General features: G+C 40.9%; 1 protein-coding gene and 1 long non-coding RNA gene across 5 annotated transcripts in view; one reads left to right on the plus strand and one right to left on the minus strand.

Moving 5' to 3' along the window:
- The window catches only part of rabgap1l (RAB GTPase activating protein 1-like), a 113,956-nt gene extending 110,154 nt beyond the window's left edge, over positions 1-3,802 (plus strand). Inside the window, exons 25-26 of one of the 4 annotated variants that reach the window (XM_058074388.2) lie at positions 195-395; positions 1,456-3,801. In XM_058074388.2, the coding sequence (XP_057930371.2) occupies positions 195-395; positions 1,456-1,611 (357 nt within the window). In that variant the 3' untranslated portion in view covers positions 1,612-3,801. Of the gene's footprint in view, positions 1-194; positions 396-1,455 lie in introns of all 4 variants that reach the window. The other 3 variants (XM_078789958.1, XM_078789959.1, XM_058074389.2) reach the window with 3 other exon arrangements.
- Positions 3,803-6,825: 3,023 nt separating this feature from the next.
- LOC131130162 (uncharacterized) lies at positions 6,826-16,653 on the minus strand. The gene is made up of 3 exons (XR_013627213.1): positions 16,171-16,653; positions 14,553-15,379; positions 6,826-7,470 (listed from the first exon to the last, which is right to left on the minus strand). It is a non-coding gene; the product is annotated as an uncharacterized LOC131130162 (long non-coding RNA).
- Between the last annotated feature and the right edge of the window lie 958 nt (positions 16,654-17,611).

Genomic DNA, 17,611 nt, shown 5'->3' on the forward strand with positions numbered 1-17,611 from the left:
TTAGAACGTTTACAAAAAATATTCAATTCATAGAAAAGGAGCCCTCCTAATCACGGCCAGGTCTGAAACCAATTAACCACAACAAACCAGGGATCAATGTACTAGTATTTCTTGAAATAACTGTGTAGTTTCCACCCCCCTGCAGTACCTACAGTACCTACAGTACACCCTCTCATCTGTGTGTTTCCACCCAGAGTAAAGTAACAGGCTGCGAGAACTGCCGAGACCTGTTCAGCACCATGGGGTCCCTCCAGGTGTCATCGCCCGGCCGCAGCAATTCGTCCTCTGAGCCGTTGGACGAGGAGAAGGATGGACTGAAGGAACAGCTCAGGCAGATGGAACTGGAACTGGCACAGACTAAACTACAGCTGGTGGAGGCCAAGTGTCGCATCCAGGTGAGCAGCAGGAAGTTAAGCAGCAGGAAGTCGGCACCATCAGTGACGGTTTTTTATACTTATACATTATACATATACACATAAACATACATACATATATTACTTATAAAAGGCAAAGGTATAGAAGCCATAAAACTTATTTACCACGTTAGTTAAATATAAAGCACACTTCATGACATCTTCCCATTCTGTGTGGAAGTGGTAAGTTCACCTGCTAAATGTTATTCATTCATTTTCTACCGCTGATCCTCACAGGGTCGCGGGGGGTTGCTGGAGCCTATCCCAGCTGTCTTCCGGCGGGAGGTGGGGTACACCCTGGACTGGTCATTGAACTCGGGTCTCCTAGCTGTGAGGTCTGCGCACTAACCACTCGACCGCCGTGCAGCCCGCTAGATGTTCATATTCATTTTTATTTCCATTGAGGCTGTGGTTAGCATGTAGGAGATCCGAGTTCAATTCCACCCTCGGCCATCTCTGTGTGGAGTTTGCATGAAACTGATTTTCTATGACATAACGGTGAAAATATTCCATTTATAAAAAAGGAATCCTACTTCTTACTTATTATGATCCGGTTAGGAACTAATTCATGCAATAAATTAGGGATTGCTGGTTGCACGGTGTTCAAGTGGTTAGCACGCAGGCCTCACAGCTAGGAGACCTGAGTTCAATTCCACTCTCGGCCATCTCTGTGTGGCGTTAGCATGTTCTTCCCGTGCATGCGTGGGTTTTCTCCCGGTACTCCGGTTTCCTCCCACATTCCAAAAACATGCTAGGTTAATTAGCGACTCCAAATTATCCATAGGTATAAATGTGAGTGTGAATGGTTGTTTGTCTATATGTGCCCTGTGATTGGCTGGCCACCAGTTCAGGGTGAACCCCGCCTCTCGACAGCTGGGATAGGCTCCAGCACCCCCTGCGACCCTGGTGAGGATAAGCGGTAGAAAATGAATGAACGTTTTACTAAGTCACACATCAATATATACGTATACACACGTTAGCATCATGGCTGCTGTGGCAAAGGCTAGCTTAACACACTGAGCTGCTTCTTGTGGTGCTGCAGGAGCTCGAGCACCAACGAGGAGTTCTCATGAACGAGATCCAAGCAGCCAAGAACTCCTGGTTCAGCAAGACTTTGGGCTCCCTGAAGAGCTCCGCCTCATCATCGTCCAACTCCTCATCGCAAACACCGTGCTCTCCAAAGGAAGGCCCGGCTTAAGAGTTTGAGTCCTCGTTGAGGAAAAGGAGTCAAAGGAACAAGCAGGTGGAGAAATGCAGTGTTCCTTTTCTGGACACCCGGACTGTGTAAGACTACGGAAATGAAGGCTGAGAACCTGAATGGCGTTAACCTTGTGGCCAAATGTTGTTACTGCAGAATTCAAATGATTGAATTTTGTGTTTTTAAGTCACACGGATCGTTCGAAGTTTAGGCCCCGTCCACACGGGAACGTTTTTGGGATGGGGGTTTTTGATTAGTAAATAATTGCAACAGCGGTCGAGTGGTTAGCGCGCAGACCTCACAGCTAGGAGACCAGGGTTCAATTCCACCCTCGGCCATCTCTGTGTGGAGTTTACATGTTCTTCCCAGTGCATGCGTGGGTTTTCTCCGGGTACTCCGGTTTCCTCCCACATTCCAAAAACATGCTAGGTTAATTAGCGACTCCAAATTGTCCATAGGTATGAATATGAGTGTGAATGGTTGTTTGTCTATATGTGCCCTGTGATTGGCTGGCGACCAGTCCGGGGTGTACCCCGCCTCACGCCTGAAGACAGCTGGGATAGGCTCCAGCACCCCCCCCCGCGATCCTCATGAGGAAAAGCGGTAGAAAATGAATGAATGAATGACTGGGTAATAATACACAAGTCATGATATTCAGGTATTATGTTGGCTTGACTTTTTGGTCATGTGACAGCAACGAGTCGATGACTTGGGTTTTTGACCTGAAAAACGTTTCCGTGTGGATATCGCCCATTTTTAACGTTGTTATCAGTGATGATCATTTTTTGAGTGCAGCAAAGGAATACTGCATTGCAACCCAAAAACAACACAACATTTGTGTTTCTTTATAGAACTATGACTTAAAAAATGTCCTAACAAACTAATTATTGTTTTTTTTTTTAATAACCTTGTACAGTTCTTAAAGAGGTGATTGATGATTGATATCTAGTGTGTGATTGTTCTGGTCGAGTCCAAACGCTGACTAGCCAAAACAATGTGAAACACAGACCCTTTATGATTATAATCCGTGGAACTTTTGCCCTCTTTGTTTCATCCGTTAGCCATCTTTCCAGTTGGTGCCTCCCGAGTATTTTATGTTGTTTTTGATGTCCGTAGATCCGATATGAAACACTTTTTCCTTCATATCACAGAATGAATATATCTCAGTGATACACGTTTGATGCTGAAATATATACGCTACATATTAAGCTGTTGAGTTTGAAATATTAAATAGCTTTATTATGTCATCCATTCACATGCCAACATTTGGAAGAACCGCCAATATACCTTATGTGCTGTTTATTGCAATATAAATCTTTTTATTGTCGAGGTAGAGGAAAATGTCTCGAAAGAAGTTTTATAAAAGAACTTTTATTAAGAAATATTTAAAAAGAACTTTATTTGTTCTGATTCGTTTTTGAATTTGCATTTCTTTATTATGCCTGTTGGATGTAAGCAGGCCAATTACTGCAGTTGATGTGCCAACAAGTCGGTTTTATCCAGGCTGGTATCAGCCTTTGGACTCTAACCAAGCCATGTTTGTGTGCATGTGTGTGTGTGTGTGTGTTTTTTGCACTGTGCATATGTTGAATTGTTTCAATTGGCTGCCATTTTGTTGACGACTGGAACTGTTGGCTGATCACCGGTTGGATCCTGACTCGGCAGTTGTTAGTATCCTTAGTGCACACAGCGTCTCTTTATAGCTGGCGGCCATCATGCAGCTTAATCTGACCAAAATGCACACACCAGAGGGAAGATAAGCGATGCCGATAAGCCGACGAGTGTCATTTCCGCAACATTCCTTCTGCGTCGTAACCCGCCCACCGGTACCCCCGATCAGTACCCGCACTAACGATAAACACTATGTCAGCGGTTGGTTTAACAGTTTTAGGAAGCACAGAGCGTCGATTGTTTTTTTAACGGATGATTATTGTTGCAGCTGCTAGTTTGTCGTCCACTTTGACAAAAACTGTCTTGCTCACTTTAGTTGTCACACCTGCAAGACGACGAGCGACTTTGCTGTGAAAGTCACCGTCTGACCTGCATTAATAAACGTCAGCCATTCTGTTCATGTGTGCACTTTTTTTTTTATATATATTTAATAACATGAACTCTGTCTCCAAACCATTGCAAATGGAAAGATGGCTCCTACATCTTTGAAGGTTTGAGTCTCTTTAGGGGTGCAATCACTGTCTTAGATGACGTCATCATGTCATTTGCATACGATGTTAAATGCTGCAGGAAAAAACGTATAACGTGTAGCAGAGACAAAACAAGTTTAGTTTTGAACTTTAAATAAACGTGATTGTTAATTCAAATTTTTTTTTATAATTTACTCAAAATTAAATAACTTAAGTATTTTATTTCGGAAAGTTCTCCCATCGTATGAGAACTTTTTGGAATTAGCACAGTTGATTATGGCTCACATTTACATTTCTCACTGTGGTACACACTCTTGTGGTGGATATATGTAATAGCATTTTTTTCCCCCCACTTTCAAAAATAAATAATTAATAGCATTAATAGCAATCAACCAAAGCAATAGAAATGTGTATTTAATGATCAAAACATTGAATTAATGTAATAACACCGAAAATGACTACATTTGTGGACGGTCCCTGGGATTTGTTTTCTTTCTCCTTGTTTGTTTGCATCATAAATTATAAAGTAAACATCGTCACGTGTACCGTATCATTTTTATAATTAACATTCATTAATCATTTTCTCCCGCGACCCTCGTGAGGAAAAATCGGTAGAAAATGAATGAATGAATGAATAATAATTTTCTGCAAATATTATGTTAATGATCAAAACATTGAATTAATGTAATAACACCGAAAATGACTACATTTGTAGACGGTCCCTGGGATTTGTTTTCTTTCTTTCTTGTTTCTTTGCATCATAAATCATAAAGTAAATATCGTCACGTGAACCGTATCACTTTTATAATTAACATTTATTAATAATTTTCTGAAAATATTATGTTATTGTCGAGTGTCCGTGATGTAAAGACTGGCGGAGCAATGTAATTATTGGTCCGGGTGGCAACACGTACCTGATTGCCTCGTTCCTCCAATAGACTTAGTGATGCACGTGACAGGTCGTGGTGACATTTTGTAACATTTTTGGTTAGTGGCTGTGCCGCGTGATTTAAATAAAAAAAAGGTTGAAATAGGCTCCAGCATCCCCCCCGCGACCCTCGTGAGGAAAAAGCGGTAGAAAATGAATGAATTGAATGAATGAAAAACACTGACGTACAGTACTGTATTGGAGCATTTGCGTGTTACCACCACTAGAGGGAGCCATAGAGTCGTGTTTACCTACAAAGACTTGCACTAGTTAGCAAGTCAATTGGAACACCTCATGATCCACAACTGGAAAATCCCAAACTTCCTACTTAAGTGGAAGTGTGTGAATGTCCTGACACGCAATTGAACATATTAGAGACAAAAGTGTTTTTCTTTGCACGGACTGCAAAATGTGATTAAATGTCAACACACTCCTGTGTCATAAAGATGTGTTAAGAGTTAACCAAAACTTATTGGAAGTCAAGTTAAAAAGTATCTAGTCATGGTTGATGACCTACTTTCATCACTGCCGCTGTGTGACATTTATATGCATACGGTACCCTCAAAATAGTACATTTTACGTTTCTAGTAGTATCTTTTCAATCGTTTGAAATGTTCACTTCAAGTCAGCTATCAGCTGATTACTTCCCATTAAGTATCTGCGCTACCCATGCATTGTGCATCTCACAGTCCCGTCCCCGCCCCTCCCCACTTGTTTGTGTGTCATAGTTCACATCCACACGGCAGCTCCTCTGCTGAGGCTGGTGACTTTGGTATGTTTGCACATCCATCAGCAGAGAGTCAGCTGAGTCATGCATTACAAAGATCCACCACGCGCAGTCACCATGTTTAAGGAGGAATCCCCCCCCACACCCCACCCCACGCCCCTCGGTATCGTTTTCAGCCCCGTTATTTGGTCTGAGTTATGATATTTACTTAAAAACTACAGTGTGTTAGATGATCCATGTGCAAGCAAAAGCCCATCCAGTGCTTGTGATAGGAATGTGTGGATCGATGCTAAAATATTGATACTTTTGATACTGTCTAAAATTGAAAATATCGATGTCTGTGGAAACGATGACTGATCGTCTTAGGGTCTGAACACTTTGCATGATTTAAATGATGTGTAAATGTGCATGATTTAAAATGGTGTAAGGTATTTTTTATGACACCGGTAACACTTTATACTAGTATAAAGTACACACAATTACAGTAGTTAATGAGGAACAAGACAACCTAACCTTAACCCCTACTCAGTTTTTCATTAGTTCCTCAATAACTACTCTAAATTGATGTGCCTTCGTCATTCATTCATTCATTTTCTACCGCTTTTCCTCACAAGGGTCGCAGGGAGGGGGGGCGCACTAAATTGACTAATAAGTCAATTTAACACTAAAGAACACTAAATTCATCATACAGCAACTTAACGCTGAAACGGTAGCTAAGAATATACAATACAAGTACCAATTCAAATTCATTCATTCATTCATTTTCTACCGCTTTTCCTCACAAGGGTCGCGAGGGGGGGGCTGGAGCCTATCCCAGCTGTCTTTTTGCGAGAGGCGGGGTACACCCTGGACTGGTGGCCAGCCAATCACAGGGCACATATAGACAAACAACCATTCACACTCACATTCATACCTATGGATAATTTGGAGTCGCTAATTAACCTAGCATGTTTTTGGAATGTGGGAGGAAACCGGAGTACCCGGAGAAAACCCACGCATGCACGGGAAGAACATGCAAACTCCACACAGAGATGGCCGACGGTGGAATTGAACCCTGGTCTCCTAGCTGTGAGGTCTGCGCGCTAACCACTCGTTGTTAATTAGAAAAAAGTTGTTAATTAGTTCCTCAGTAATTACTGTGTTTTTGTCGATGTTATTATAAAGTGAAACTCAAAACATCGAAACTCAAAACTTTAAATATAAACAATCCGGGGGAATCGCAATGTCAGTCCCGGTTCCCATCGATGTTTGAGACTCAATACCCAACCCTACATATTATTATTACATACATATTATTATTATTATATATTATTATTATAGTATTGTATAGTGCATATAACTTCCTGCCAGTTATTAATGAACTATATATACACATTTTATAAGTGAACATTAAGGCTCATGTTAATTGCATCTGGTGTGGAAGTAATGCCAGAAAAAGAACATCATACCAACAGTAAAATGTGGTGGTGGTAGTGTAATGGTCTGGGACTGTTTTGCTTCTTCAGGACCACTTTTCTCCCAAATTGCCGCATTTGTAGTGTTGTGTGTTTGTGGCTGTTGCAGTATAATCAGGACATGATGTTCCGGGCCTGTGATCATGTTCGCAGTGCGGCCATGTTTAGACACATACTGTATACTGTATAGCATAGATAAATGCTGCTGTGTGATGGTTGCCATTCCACTCTGCAGGGGTAAGAATGTGAGTTATGGTGACTTAGCGAGTCTGCTGAAGCCTCGCTTGTTTATCACGAAAAGAGTGATCCGGTTGCACCGTGACTGTGCATGCGTGACCTTTCTACGTTGCACTTGGTGAACACGTTTGTGCCGACAAGGTCAACGAGTGTCTTCTCTCGCTGCCCTGCTGATACTCGAGATGTTTTGATGACCGTCTGTGCGCTTCTGCTGCTGCGCATAATTTGCATGGTTCTGCCTGTCAGGCGGGATGATCCATTTTACAACAGTAACTGGATCCTGCGCAGTGCGAGGCTCAGTGGCAGCCGTGCATCCAGGCTGCATTGGTTGCAGTCAGATCTTCTTCCAACTGCATAGTTACTTTCTACGACCTTGAGGAAGCAGAGAAAAATAGATACACTTTTACTGACAATTAAAACACAGAAACAGCAAAGAGTAAATAGCAGATAGTTTGACTGCATGAAAAAGTGACTAATGAGATGCTACAGCAGGGGTCTCGAACTCAATTTACTTGGGGGCCACTGGAGCTCGGGTCTGGGTGAGACTGGGCCGGCTGGGCTGGTGGGTAGACAAATTATTTTTTTCAGATTAAAATGAACAAAGCATTATTAGAGCCCTGTAGACATGACAAAACACGATTATAGTCACATTTATACTTTTATACATTTATACTTTTTATTTACAACATATTGCGCAACTGCAGGGTCTTGAGACACATGCTAACTCGCAAACTAGAGACCGAGCGACCTAAACGGTAGCCTTCAAGTTATTTCCTTTCAACTTAAATAGCCAAAAACTTACCACTTCCACACGGATAGGGAGGATAACTATTAACAGTTATTTAACCTTTAACATGAACATTAATCAAACGTAATAATTTTTTCTGGGTACATGATACCATACAGCATCCATATCAAACTTGCGCGGGCCGCACTGACATTAAACTTTCATATCAAGGCGGGGGCCTCAAACTAGTGTCCTGTGGGCCACATTTGGCCCGCGGGCCACATGTTTGAGACCCCTGTGCTAAGGTGTGTTTCCTGGTCACCACAATGTGCCCACTATCTCTCATGGACTGTAAACAAGCCTTAATTAGAAAGCGGCGCTATTTCATGTCCTGCTGACACCAGAGCTGCCTGTTTGTGCACGCGACCTGGACCCACAAATAACGTCCAGGAAAAGCATTTGGATCGAATCTGCTTGCAGTGAGAATAGAAAAGAGTCATAATCCATTTCCGAGTGTCGACACTTAGATATAGTGTGAGGAAAGTTCCCTTTTTGGGTGCTTCCTGTTAATGTGCAAAATGTTGATATGCACATTTGTTGTTTAGCGTGAATGTTGACTTCTAGCCTGACTGGGTGGGAAAAACTTTTTAAGTGTCTTCTCAGTGTGAACAAACTTTGTAGATTAGGTGAAATATCAACAGTTATAGCTAAACACTTCCTGATCTTTGGCTTCCAAGACAATGAGATGAAGACAGGAAACAAGGAAGAGGAGGATAAACAAGGGAAAAGAAAGAGGAGGAGGAGTGGGGTGCGGGGGTGTGGGGGTTTCGTGGTAGCAGAACCGGTCTGATCCGGCATGGGCTACGTCCCCCCTACCCCACCCCGCCCCCGCCGCCTCCTCCTCCTCAAGTGCGGCGTCATGCGCTGATGGTCACCAGGAACAATCTGGATACGCATTTCCAACAAGTGGGAAAGCCGGGGGGGGAGAAGGAGGGGGCGTATGTCCGGACTATGAAAGGCTTGAAGTGATATGGGAAGGTGTCATAAGGAGGTGTACTCAAAAAAAAAAAAAAAAAAGAGAATGAATCGCACAATCAAAGTCTGAAGACTTCACGTTGAACAAAAGCTTCTTATGGCCAAACGATTTGTGATATTGACACCACAACACAATCGTGAGCGGCCCGAGGGTTGTTGGGGCTACGCATACATCTGCTCGTTTTGCAAATCGGTTGAGAAATGAGGACGAGTAGAAAAACATATCAAATTTAAGATATTGAAGAAAAGGCAACACCGTCTTTAACATGAGAGTGAATCTGAGAATTTTCAGACATTTGTTCCGTCAAGGGGCCACAGAAGGCAATCCGCTCATCTCTCAGCTATAAAAGTGACATTTTTGGAAAAGAGACTAAAATTCCTACATTTCTACCAAAACATGTCAAGCTAGCTCGAACGGTGTGGCTAGGAGGAGGAGTTGTTTGCAAAAAAAAAAAAACGTTTTTCAGCCTCCCTCAAAAAAAAAATGAAGTGATGGGAAGGTGTCATAAGGAAGAGTACTCATTAATAAATATCGATTACCCAGTACACATTATACCCAGGACAGTGTGCTTACTTACTATACTTACATAAATCAACAGAATCTTCCACGTAAAACTTATAATAACAATGTAATGTAAGCACGGATATTTCAATTCATACACCACACAAAGATGGAGATTCCAGTATTATCCATTTAGGGTGCTGCTGATGGTGGTGAGCAGTGAGACGTAATAAACGGCAACAGCAGCAGGTTGGCCAGGGCATTTAGTGCTGGCTGCTGTTCCCAGACATCATGAGAAATGATGCTATTAGTGGACTCAGCCTGCTGCCAGATCCTAAACTTATTTTCATACTAACCCTTCTTCTACTTCTCGCCAAGATCCGACTATTAATAATATGTTTTACGGCTCCAGTCATCTTCATCATGACAGCAAGCAGAGGTGACAGTAAGTTCCTGTCAACAGGTTGGGCTGTACTTCTTCCAGCCTAATGAACCTGCTGGTGGAACAAACACAAAAGGTATAAATATAGCGTTACGGGTGATTTTCCCGAAAGTGCCGTCACATCAAGGAGATTTGAAGCTAAAGCCATAAGAAAATATACTACAAAACACATTGAATAAACACAAACACAATCTTAAGTCAATTTAACACTAAAGAACACTAAATTCATCATACAGCAACTTAACACTGAAACGGTAGCTAAGAAATATACAATACAAGTACCAATTCAAGTTCAAATTTAATTCATTCATTTTCTACCGCTTATCCTCACAAGGGTCGCAGGGGGTGCTGGAGCCTATCCCAGCTGTCTCACTCTGGACTGACCGGCAGCCAATCACAGGGCACATATAGACAAACAACCATTCACACTCACATTCATACCTATGGACAATTTGGAGTCGCCAATTAACCTAGCATGCATGGGGAGAACATGCAAACTCCACACAAAGATGGCCAAGGGTGGAATTGAACTCGGGTCTCCTAGCTATGAGGCCACTCAAACTCAAATTTTCAGCTTCCCATCATGTATTTTGTCCCAGCAAAGCATGTCATTGGACTTGGCTACTGGGGGAGAGTGTTAAACGGGACTATAGGGGTGTTATAATGTTTACAGGCTGTTTATGCTTTAAGTATGTAAAATTTCCATTTATTAAAAATGAATCCTACTTACTAAACAGCATAGTCAGCACACAATGTAACTAAAAGTTAATAGAGGAAGTATATGTGCAAATGAGCTGACATCTGGATGTGAATCTTGGTGAAGTAGAATTCCTTATTTATAAATGGAATATGATATTTAATAGGCGTTTGACATTCATTGGTTTACTTTCTACATTTTCTATCATTTTCATATTCTGTTCAGGGTAATAGGTAACCTGGAGCCTACCTCAACTGAGATTGGGTGAAAGGCACGGGACGTTGACCTTGACTGGTCAACCACAACACATATTTAAACAACCAACCATTGTTTTTGGACCATTTTTAGTCTCCATTGAAGCTGACATGCATGTTTTGGGACTGTGCAGTCCATTTCCTCAGAGAATCTCATCCCTGCAGATATTATAATATGATTGTAATTTAATTTGTAATATGTTCCAAATTAGTAGTCCATTACTTGATAAACACATACATTTCTAACCAAACTGTGCAATGCGAAAAACTAGTCGCTTTTCAACCAGAAAATGTGCATGGATATGAACACGCTCACATGACTGGCTTGATGAATGGTCATGACTATCAAGTCCTGAATGCGCCTTCTTCCTAATCCAAATCCGCCTCAGCTCCTAATCCAAGTCATGATTTTTTTGGCAAAGTCCCTCCCATTACCATGGTTAAAAGTCCGTTTTTTTTAAAAAGTCACTTTTCCATTGCTGCATTTGAATAATTCATCATCAGGGTGAAAACCATTCTGACACCTCGTCCGTTTGCTTTACGATGAATGGCTGTTCGTGTTGTACTGTATGTTGGCTCCTCGTCAAGCAGAAAATGTTTTTCTGCCGTCGAACCTTGAAAGACTCGAGACTTGTAGACACCTGTGTTGTATTTGTCTTGGATCGTTCATACTGCAGTCAGGATATGGTCGTAAACGGTGACGTGACTTCCTCTGACTGATGAATGCAAAATACTGTCACGCCTGGCAGTGTCAGAAATGCTGACAATTTGCTGGTCAAGAACTTTTTAAACAAAATCATGACAGAGTTTTGGGAAGTCTGACTTCTGACCGATCCGATCCGTAATGTCACCACCTTTAGACCCTATAGACCCCACAGACCCCCAAGGATTCTGAATAGGATAAGTGGTAGAATACCACGGTTCTACTTTGGAAGACTTTCTGTAGGGTATTTTGTCCAATTATCCAAAGGAACATTTGTGAGATTAGATGTTACTGATGGTCGTCCTGTGCAAGTTCTTCCACATCAATGACATTCCCAATCTGTTCCTACAAAATTGGAGGAATGCAATTGTCCAAAATGCCTTGGTAAGATGGACAGTCAACTGTGATTGATTGTTGATTGAAGAGGCGTGATCATAGACCATAGATTCAAGACCATTTGTTGATATCCTTTTGTTGAGTATTTGAATTGGGGCATTAGAGAACATCCCCAGGGCGAGTCACTCCAGTGCATTTGGTTCCTCGACAATTCCCCTTCCACATCAGCTTGTCAACTGACTGATCAATCAATCGAAGTAACTGCACGCTAGAGTGTTTGACAAAAAAATCCCATCCTTGCTGTCTCATGTTGGCCTGGCCTGGCAGATTTGGCTGAGCTTGGAGGTCTCCTACATCCCTGAAGGCTATAAGAGCATGGATGGACCATGGGGGCATTGGTCAAACTTTGGTCAGAAAATATTAAGACCAGTTGAAAAATGGCAAGAATTGACATTTTACCCTGATGGGTGTTAAGGAGCTTCAAAGTAGAGCTTCAAAATGCAAAAAGAAGAAGTGAGAGTGAGACAAAAATGAACAGTACCTAGTTTTCTATCGTCCAGATGCCGGTCACCAGGACTTACTTCTGACCACCCCCCCTGTTGGATTCTGGAAAATGCTCCCCTTGAGGATTCCTTTGTTCTGCTGGGAAACCTCAAGACTAACATTGGTAGCAACAGTGAGACCAGGGGAGCCATGATTGGGAGAAACAGATCGTAAGCTTTGGGATGACTTTTGTTGGGTTGGTCAAGGTTTTTCTACTAGGACAGAGGCTTTGGACCATGACCTCATGGTCTGTCTGTATTTGGACAACGATTAAGGTAGTGATGCCCCAGCTAAGGCTCTTTAATCTTCATAGGACAGTTGGGCCCTAAATCCTTGTACCCTCCTTCTAACCTCGCACCCTCACTTCAGGGCCAGGCTAGTGAGAAGCAGCATAAACCGGAGTGAGCCAGTGCTGGCAGCTACATCATCGCCCCTGCCGCCTCCTCCTTCCTATTACTTCTTCCTCCCATATGTGCACACATGCACGTGCTTATGAGAGCCCGCTATTGTGTGTGTATTTGCTCTAATGTCAGAGCATCAATTCAACAACTGTCTTTCTGACTAGGGAGCTCTTTGTCCAGTTAAACTGATGTTCCTGATTACAGAAACGGTCACACTACTTCTCCAGACACAAAGCATATCATTTTATTGCCTTTTCTGATAGAGATAATGTGGTTTCATCATATTTCATTACTAGGTCAGGTTTTCAGGCCTGTGTTGGTCACGCATTGACTTGGACCCTGATATTTGTTGCTTGTCATTCCTCTTACTGTACAATAGGAGCCTTTGTGTAATAAAACATGGCCTGCCTGCTGTGCAGTTCCTCTGAATTTTACCTCTGAATCGAACCTCAAGTTCGGTGTGTTTGACTCGTGTGAGAGTTCAGATTCGCACCCATGTGGGGTACACTTACTGTCCTTTTGCACGGTTGGAAGTAGAGGACCCAAGTACAGCACAATTGCAGGCACATGTGCAATGCAGCCGAGAGATATAATACCATTGTTCCTCGCCGGTTCTTAATGATAACTGACAATTTATACCAATTTATGAGCAATTTTGTAAGCTTAAAGCTTATTTTGCACTGAACTGTGCATGTTTTAATGCTGTGTACCTAGACAGTATTTCATTTGCTTGGTAATAATGAGGAAGTGGCAATACCACACGTCACACATACAGTGCAACCTTGTTTTTTTCTTCTTATGGGACCATTTGATTCAATTAATGTCTGTTTCGGTTAGAGAATTATATAGAATTTAATTAATCAAGTTAATTAAGGTGCCATTTCATATGAAACAACCCTTTGGGAACCCTTTGAAATAAAGCTATAATAATAAATTGATGATTAATCGATTATCCAATTAATCAACAATGATTTTGTTATTCGATTAATCATTTTTCATATTTTATAATTAATTTAATAATTTTATTAAATATTTTAATAACTTTTATAATTTGAATAATAATAATTTACTTAAATAATTCTAAACAATTTTAATACTTGAATATTATACTTTAATAATTTTATGTATTTTTTATTTTGTAAAATGGCTACAAAAATGTATTTATTTAAAGACAACGCTGTGTTTTAATATTAGTTATTAGTATCAACATTTTATCCTTTTTGCACTATTCTTCTCATTTTTAGTGTTTTTTTTAAAGTGTAATTGTATTTCTACAATGTGCCGCGAGCCAATAAAAAGCAAGCTGCAGACCAAAAATGGCCCCCAGGCCTCACTTTTTACACGTTCTAGTGGCTAACCGATGACTCTATTCATCGAAAACAAACAGCTTCAGATTATTCGACTTGGAAAATAATGTCTATTTGCATCCTTGCTGCCATCTACAGGACCAACAGTGGAACAGCACCAAACCAAACGTACACTGTAAGCATGTCAAATGGTAGCCTTCATTCACTCTATACGGTGTGAGCGGACATTAGCATTAACTTTCCATCGCAGCTAATTAACTTTTAGTTAACGCTTCACTAAGTTAGCCAAAACTGATTGTGACTGATTCTGTGTCTTTGTGGGGCAAAGCTAAAAGGCATTTTTCCATGCAGATAAACATGAGCGATGAAGAAGCATCCACCAAGAAGCCATACTTTGATACCCATACTGATTTTTATCACCATTTGTGCACGTATTTGACCACAGCTCAATGCATCTAACAGTCAGATATGTTACTGAATGTTATCAGATACAAAAGATAATCAAACCTGGGTGAAGCTGTGCCTGTCTCCCACATGGGTGTGGCTGTAAATCATTGCAGAAAGCACAACCTAAAATACATACTTCACAGTACATAGACCACAAAGGCAATATTAGAATATTAATATGAATATAAGCATCAACAAGTTGCAGACTTTGTTGTAGTGATCAGTCACCTACTTGGATGTGACCTCTCACCCAGTTCTCACCATTTCCCTCCTGCAAGGACATACACAAACCTCTACCTCTACACTTTTGTGGTCATTTTCATGGTTTAACAAGTTAATCACATAATTTTTATGCACAAATTTAACATGTAGGAACAGTAGGAAGAATCAGACTGTGTTTGACATTTATAATAACTTACATGTTGACATATTATCACAGTTTTGTAATGGGGAAGAAAGGCATAGAAAATGTGTAGTAATGGTGAATAATTATACGCTGGAAGAAAAGGTAATGCTAATGGAAATTTCCGAACATTTTTATAAATCAGATAATATACATAGAGGGAGACAAACAGGCTGGAGGGGTTGATTGTTACGCAGTCTAATTGTTATGTTTTTCTAAAGCCTGCAAGTAGGTCAACTGTCAAGTAGTCAAGTGTGTTTTATGTGGTGCTTTTGTCTCCTTCCTACCTGTTGTTTAAAAAAAACCCAGCGTGACGTCACCCCCGCATGCAGCCAGGGGGAAATTTCCCGGTCCGTCCTCAAACTTTGCTTGACGACAGCTCAGCCAATGAGAGCAAAGTCGACGTTCCCCAGCTGTCTCACAGCAGACGTGCACACACACGCCAAACACGTTTTTGCTTTCATTTCCCCTTTGTTGTTTGAGTCTGAAAAAGAACATTTCAGCAGAAAAACAACATAGATTAGAAGTAAAGTACGACAGTAAACTACTGTTTTGCACTATTTGTTAAAGAATGTTTGCACAAATGCACACAACCAAGAAAAACCTACACAATCTAAACTACTAAGGCAGGGGTGGGCAAACTACGGCCCGGGGGCCACATGCGGCCCACCAAGTGTTTGAATCCGGCCCGCCAGTTGCTTTTTCAGTATTTCAACTTTTAACATACAAACTGCCAACATGTCTTATTTAGTCATTTTTTTTTAAATGTAAAATTTAGTGACATAGTTTGATGTTTAAAGTGCTCCTGAAAAAAGCCACATGAGAACATACAGCTACAATTAGACAAATCATTCAAGGAAAATGTGTGTGTTAAATACATGTTCTGGCCCCCTGGACAATTTTGTTAACTCAATGCGGCCCACGAGTCAAAATATTTGCCCACCCCTGTACTAAGGTGTGTATTGTGTCTCTTTGTGTTTCCTTCATTATTTATAATTGATCATTTATGCTTTATCAGACCAATATCACTCTTGTTTGTCCTTGTTCTCTTTGTCATTATATCAAATTATACATGCCTGCAATGACAAATAGAAAAAATATTGTAAATATTGTGAGTCTTACACTAAGTCAAACACACACACACACACACACAGTGGCACGCACATCCTGCATATGTTATTACACTTAAATTCTAGGGCCTTGGCACAGCTGGAGCTACACAAAGGAAGTCTGTGGTGTGTGTGTGTGTGTGTGTGTATACATACAGGGGCGTACTTAGTCATTCGGGGGCCAAAGGCAAACCCAGTCATTGGGGTCCTCCACATCCTTGTTGTTCTGCACTGACAAAACTTTGATCATTTATGTAAATTTTCATTTTTACAGAAGGTGAGTATGTCATTTAGGCCACTTTTTTCCATACTCATGAAATCTGTTGGTTACCTGTCACTTTAAGCTACTTACATTGCCATAGTTAAGAACATTAATATATACTTAATATGCGCTTCCATACACATATTTATGTGATAAAAACAGTTACGCTCAACTTCATCCCTAACTCTACTGCGTTCTCCTCCACTGTGCTCCTGTCAACACCGTCTCTGTGTCCACCAAACCGCGCCGACATGTTTGTTTCATGTCCGTCTTCCTGAATCAATCTGCACATGCGCAGTAATACGGATTAGTCCACTGCATGAGAAAGGAAGGGGGCGGATCATCAAGATCATAATGGATTTCGCATTTGATGTTGTTTTAATCACCCGTATTAAGACTAAAACAGTAAAAATTAACTTTAAATGAAAGAAAAAAATCAATAATCAGTTTTTCGGAGATGCTTGGAGGTCCCTGAAAATATTAGGACCTCAGGCAATTGCCCGTGTTTGCAAAATGCTAAATCGGCCCCTGTGTACATATGTACCAGGAAAGGGGGAAGTCAAGTAATACTTGTCTGGTATTTAAAAGCTGTTCACACTTGCTTGCCATACTATGTATGTTGTACTATACACAATGTAAATCTGAAAAACAATACTATTAGTACAAAGTGTAAGTTTCTCCATTCGCTCTCAAGATAAATAGATAGACTTTATTATCATTGCACAATAACACAGCAGTGAAATGGCCAACGAAATGTCGTTGCCTGGCTCCCATATAATAATAAATAATAATGTGGAGAATAAATAGATGACATCAAATATGAACAATGTACAGCATAAACAGTAATTTGTACAAATAATTTTAATAGTATACCTTTGAGAGATTACTCTGGGAACAATAGTCAGCACACCTGTGAGGTGGATAGAGTATGAATTATGAATGCTGACTAACAGATTTTTCAACAATATTTGTTTTACACAGTATTTTGTGTACGTAGACAAAGTTTTAGATCTTTGTGTACATATACATGTTATATACAGCATTTTTTAAATATCGTTTTTCGTGATCGGCAAAAAATCCAATACCGATATTATCCGATATTGCATCTTTATGCTGATATCTGGCCGATAATCATCAGACACCCCTTGTCATCACAGTGTATGACATTAGTTTGAGAGAAGAGCTGCTGCCGATATCAGAATCTCGATATCAACAATATTGATATTTCCCATATTTTCAACATTGTGTTTTAGTCCTCTTTTCTCCATGTGTCCATCTCACCGCCAGCGTCTAATTTGCTTGCCTGCTTTGTTCGAGTCCACAATGGGCCTCCTGTGCAGGTGGA

The sequence above is a fragment of the Doryrhamphus excisus genome, linkage group LG4 (genome assembly GCF_037039965.1).
Source record: "Doryrhamphus excisus strain RoL-2023G ecotype Guam linkage group LG4, RoL_Dexc_Guam_v1.1, whole genome shotgun sequence".
Classification (NCBI taxonomy): Eukaryota; Metazoa; Chordata; class Actinopteri; order Syngnathiformes; family Syngnathidae; genus Doryrhamphus; species Doryrhamphus excisus.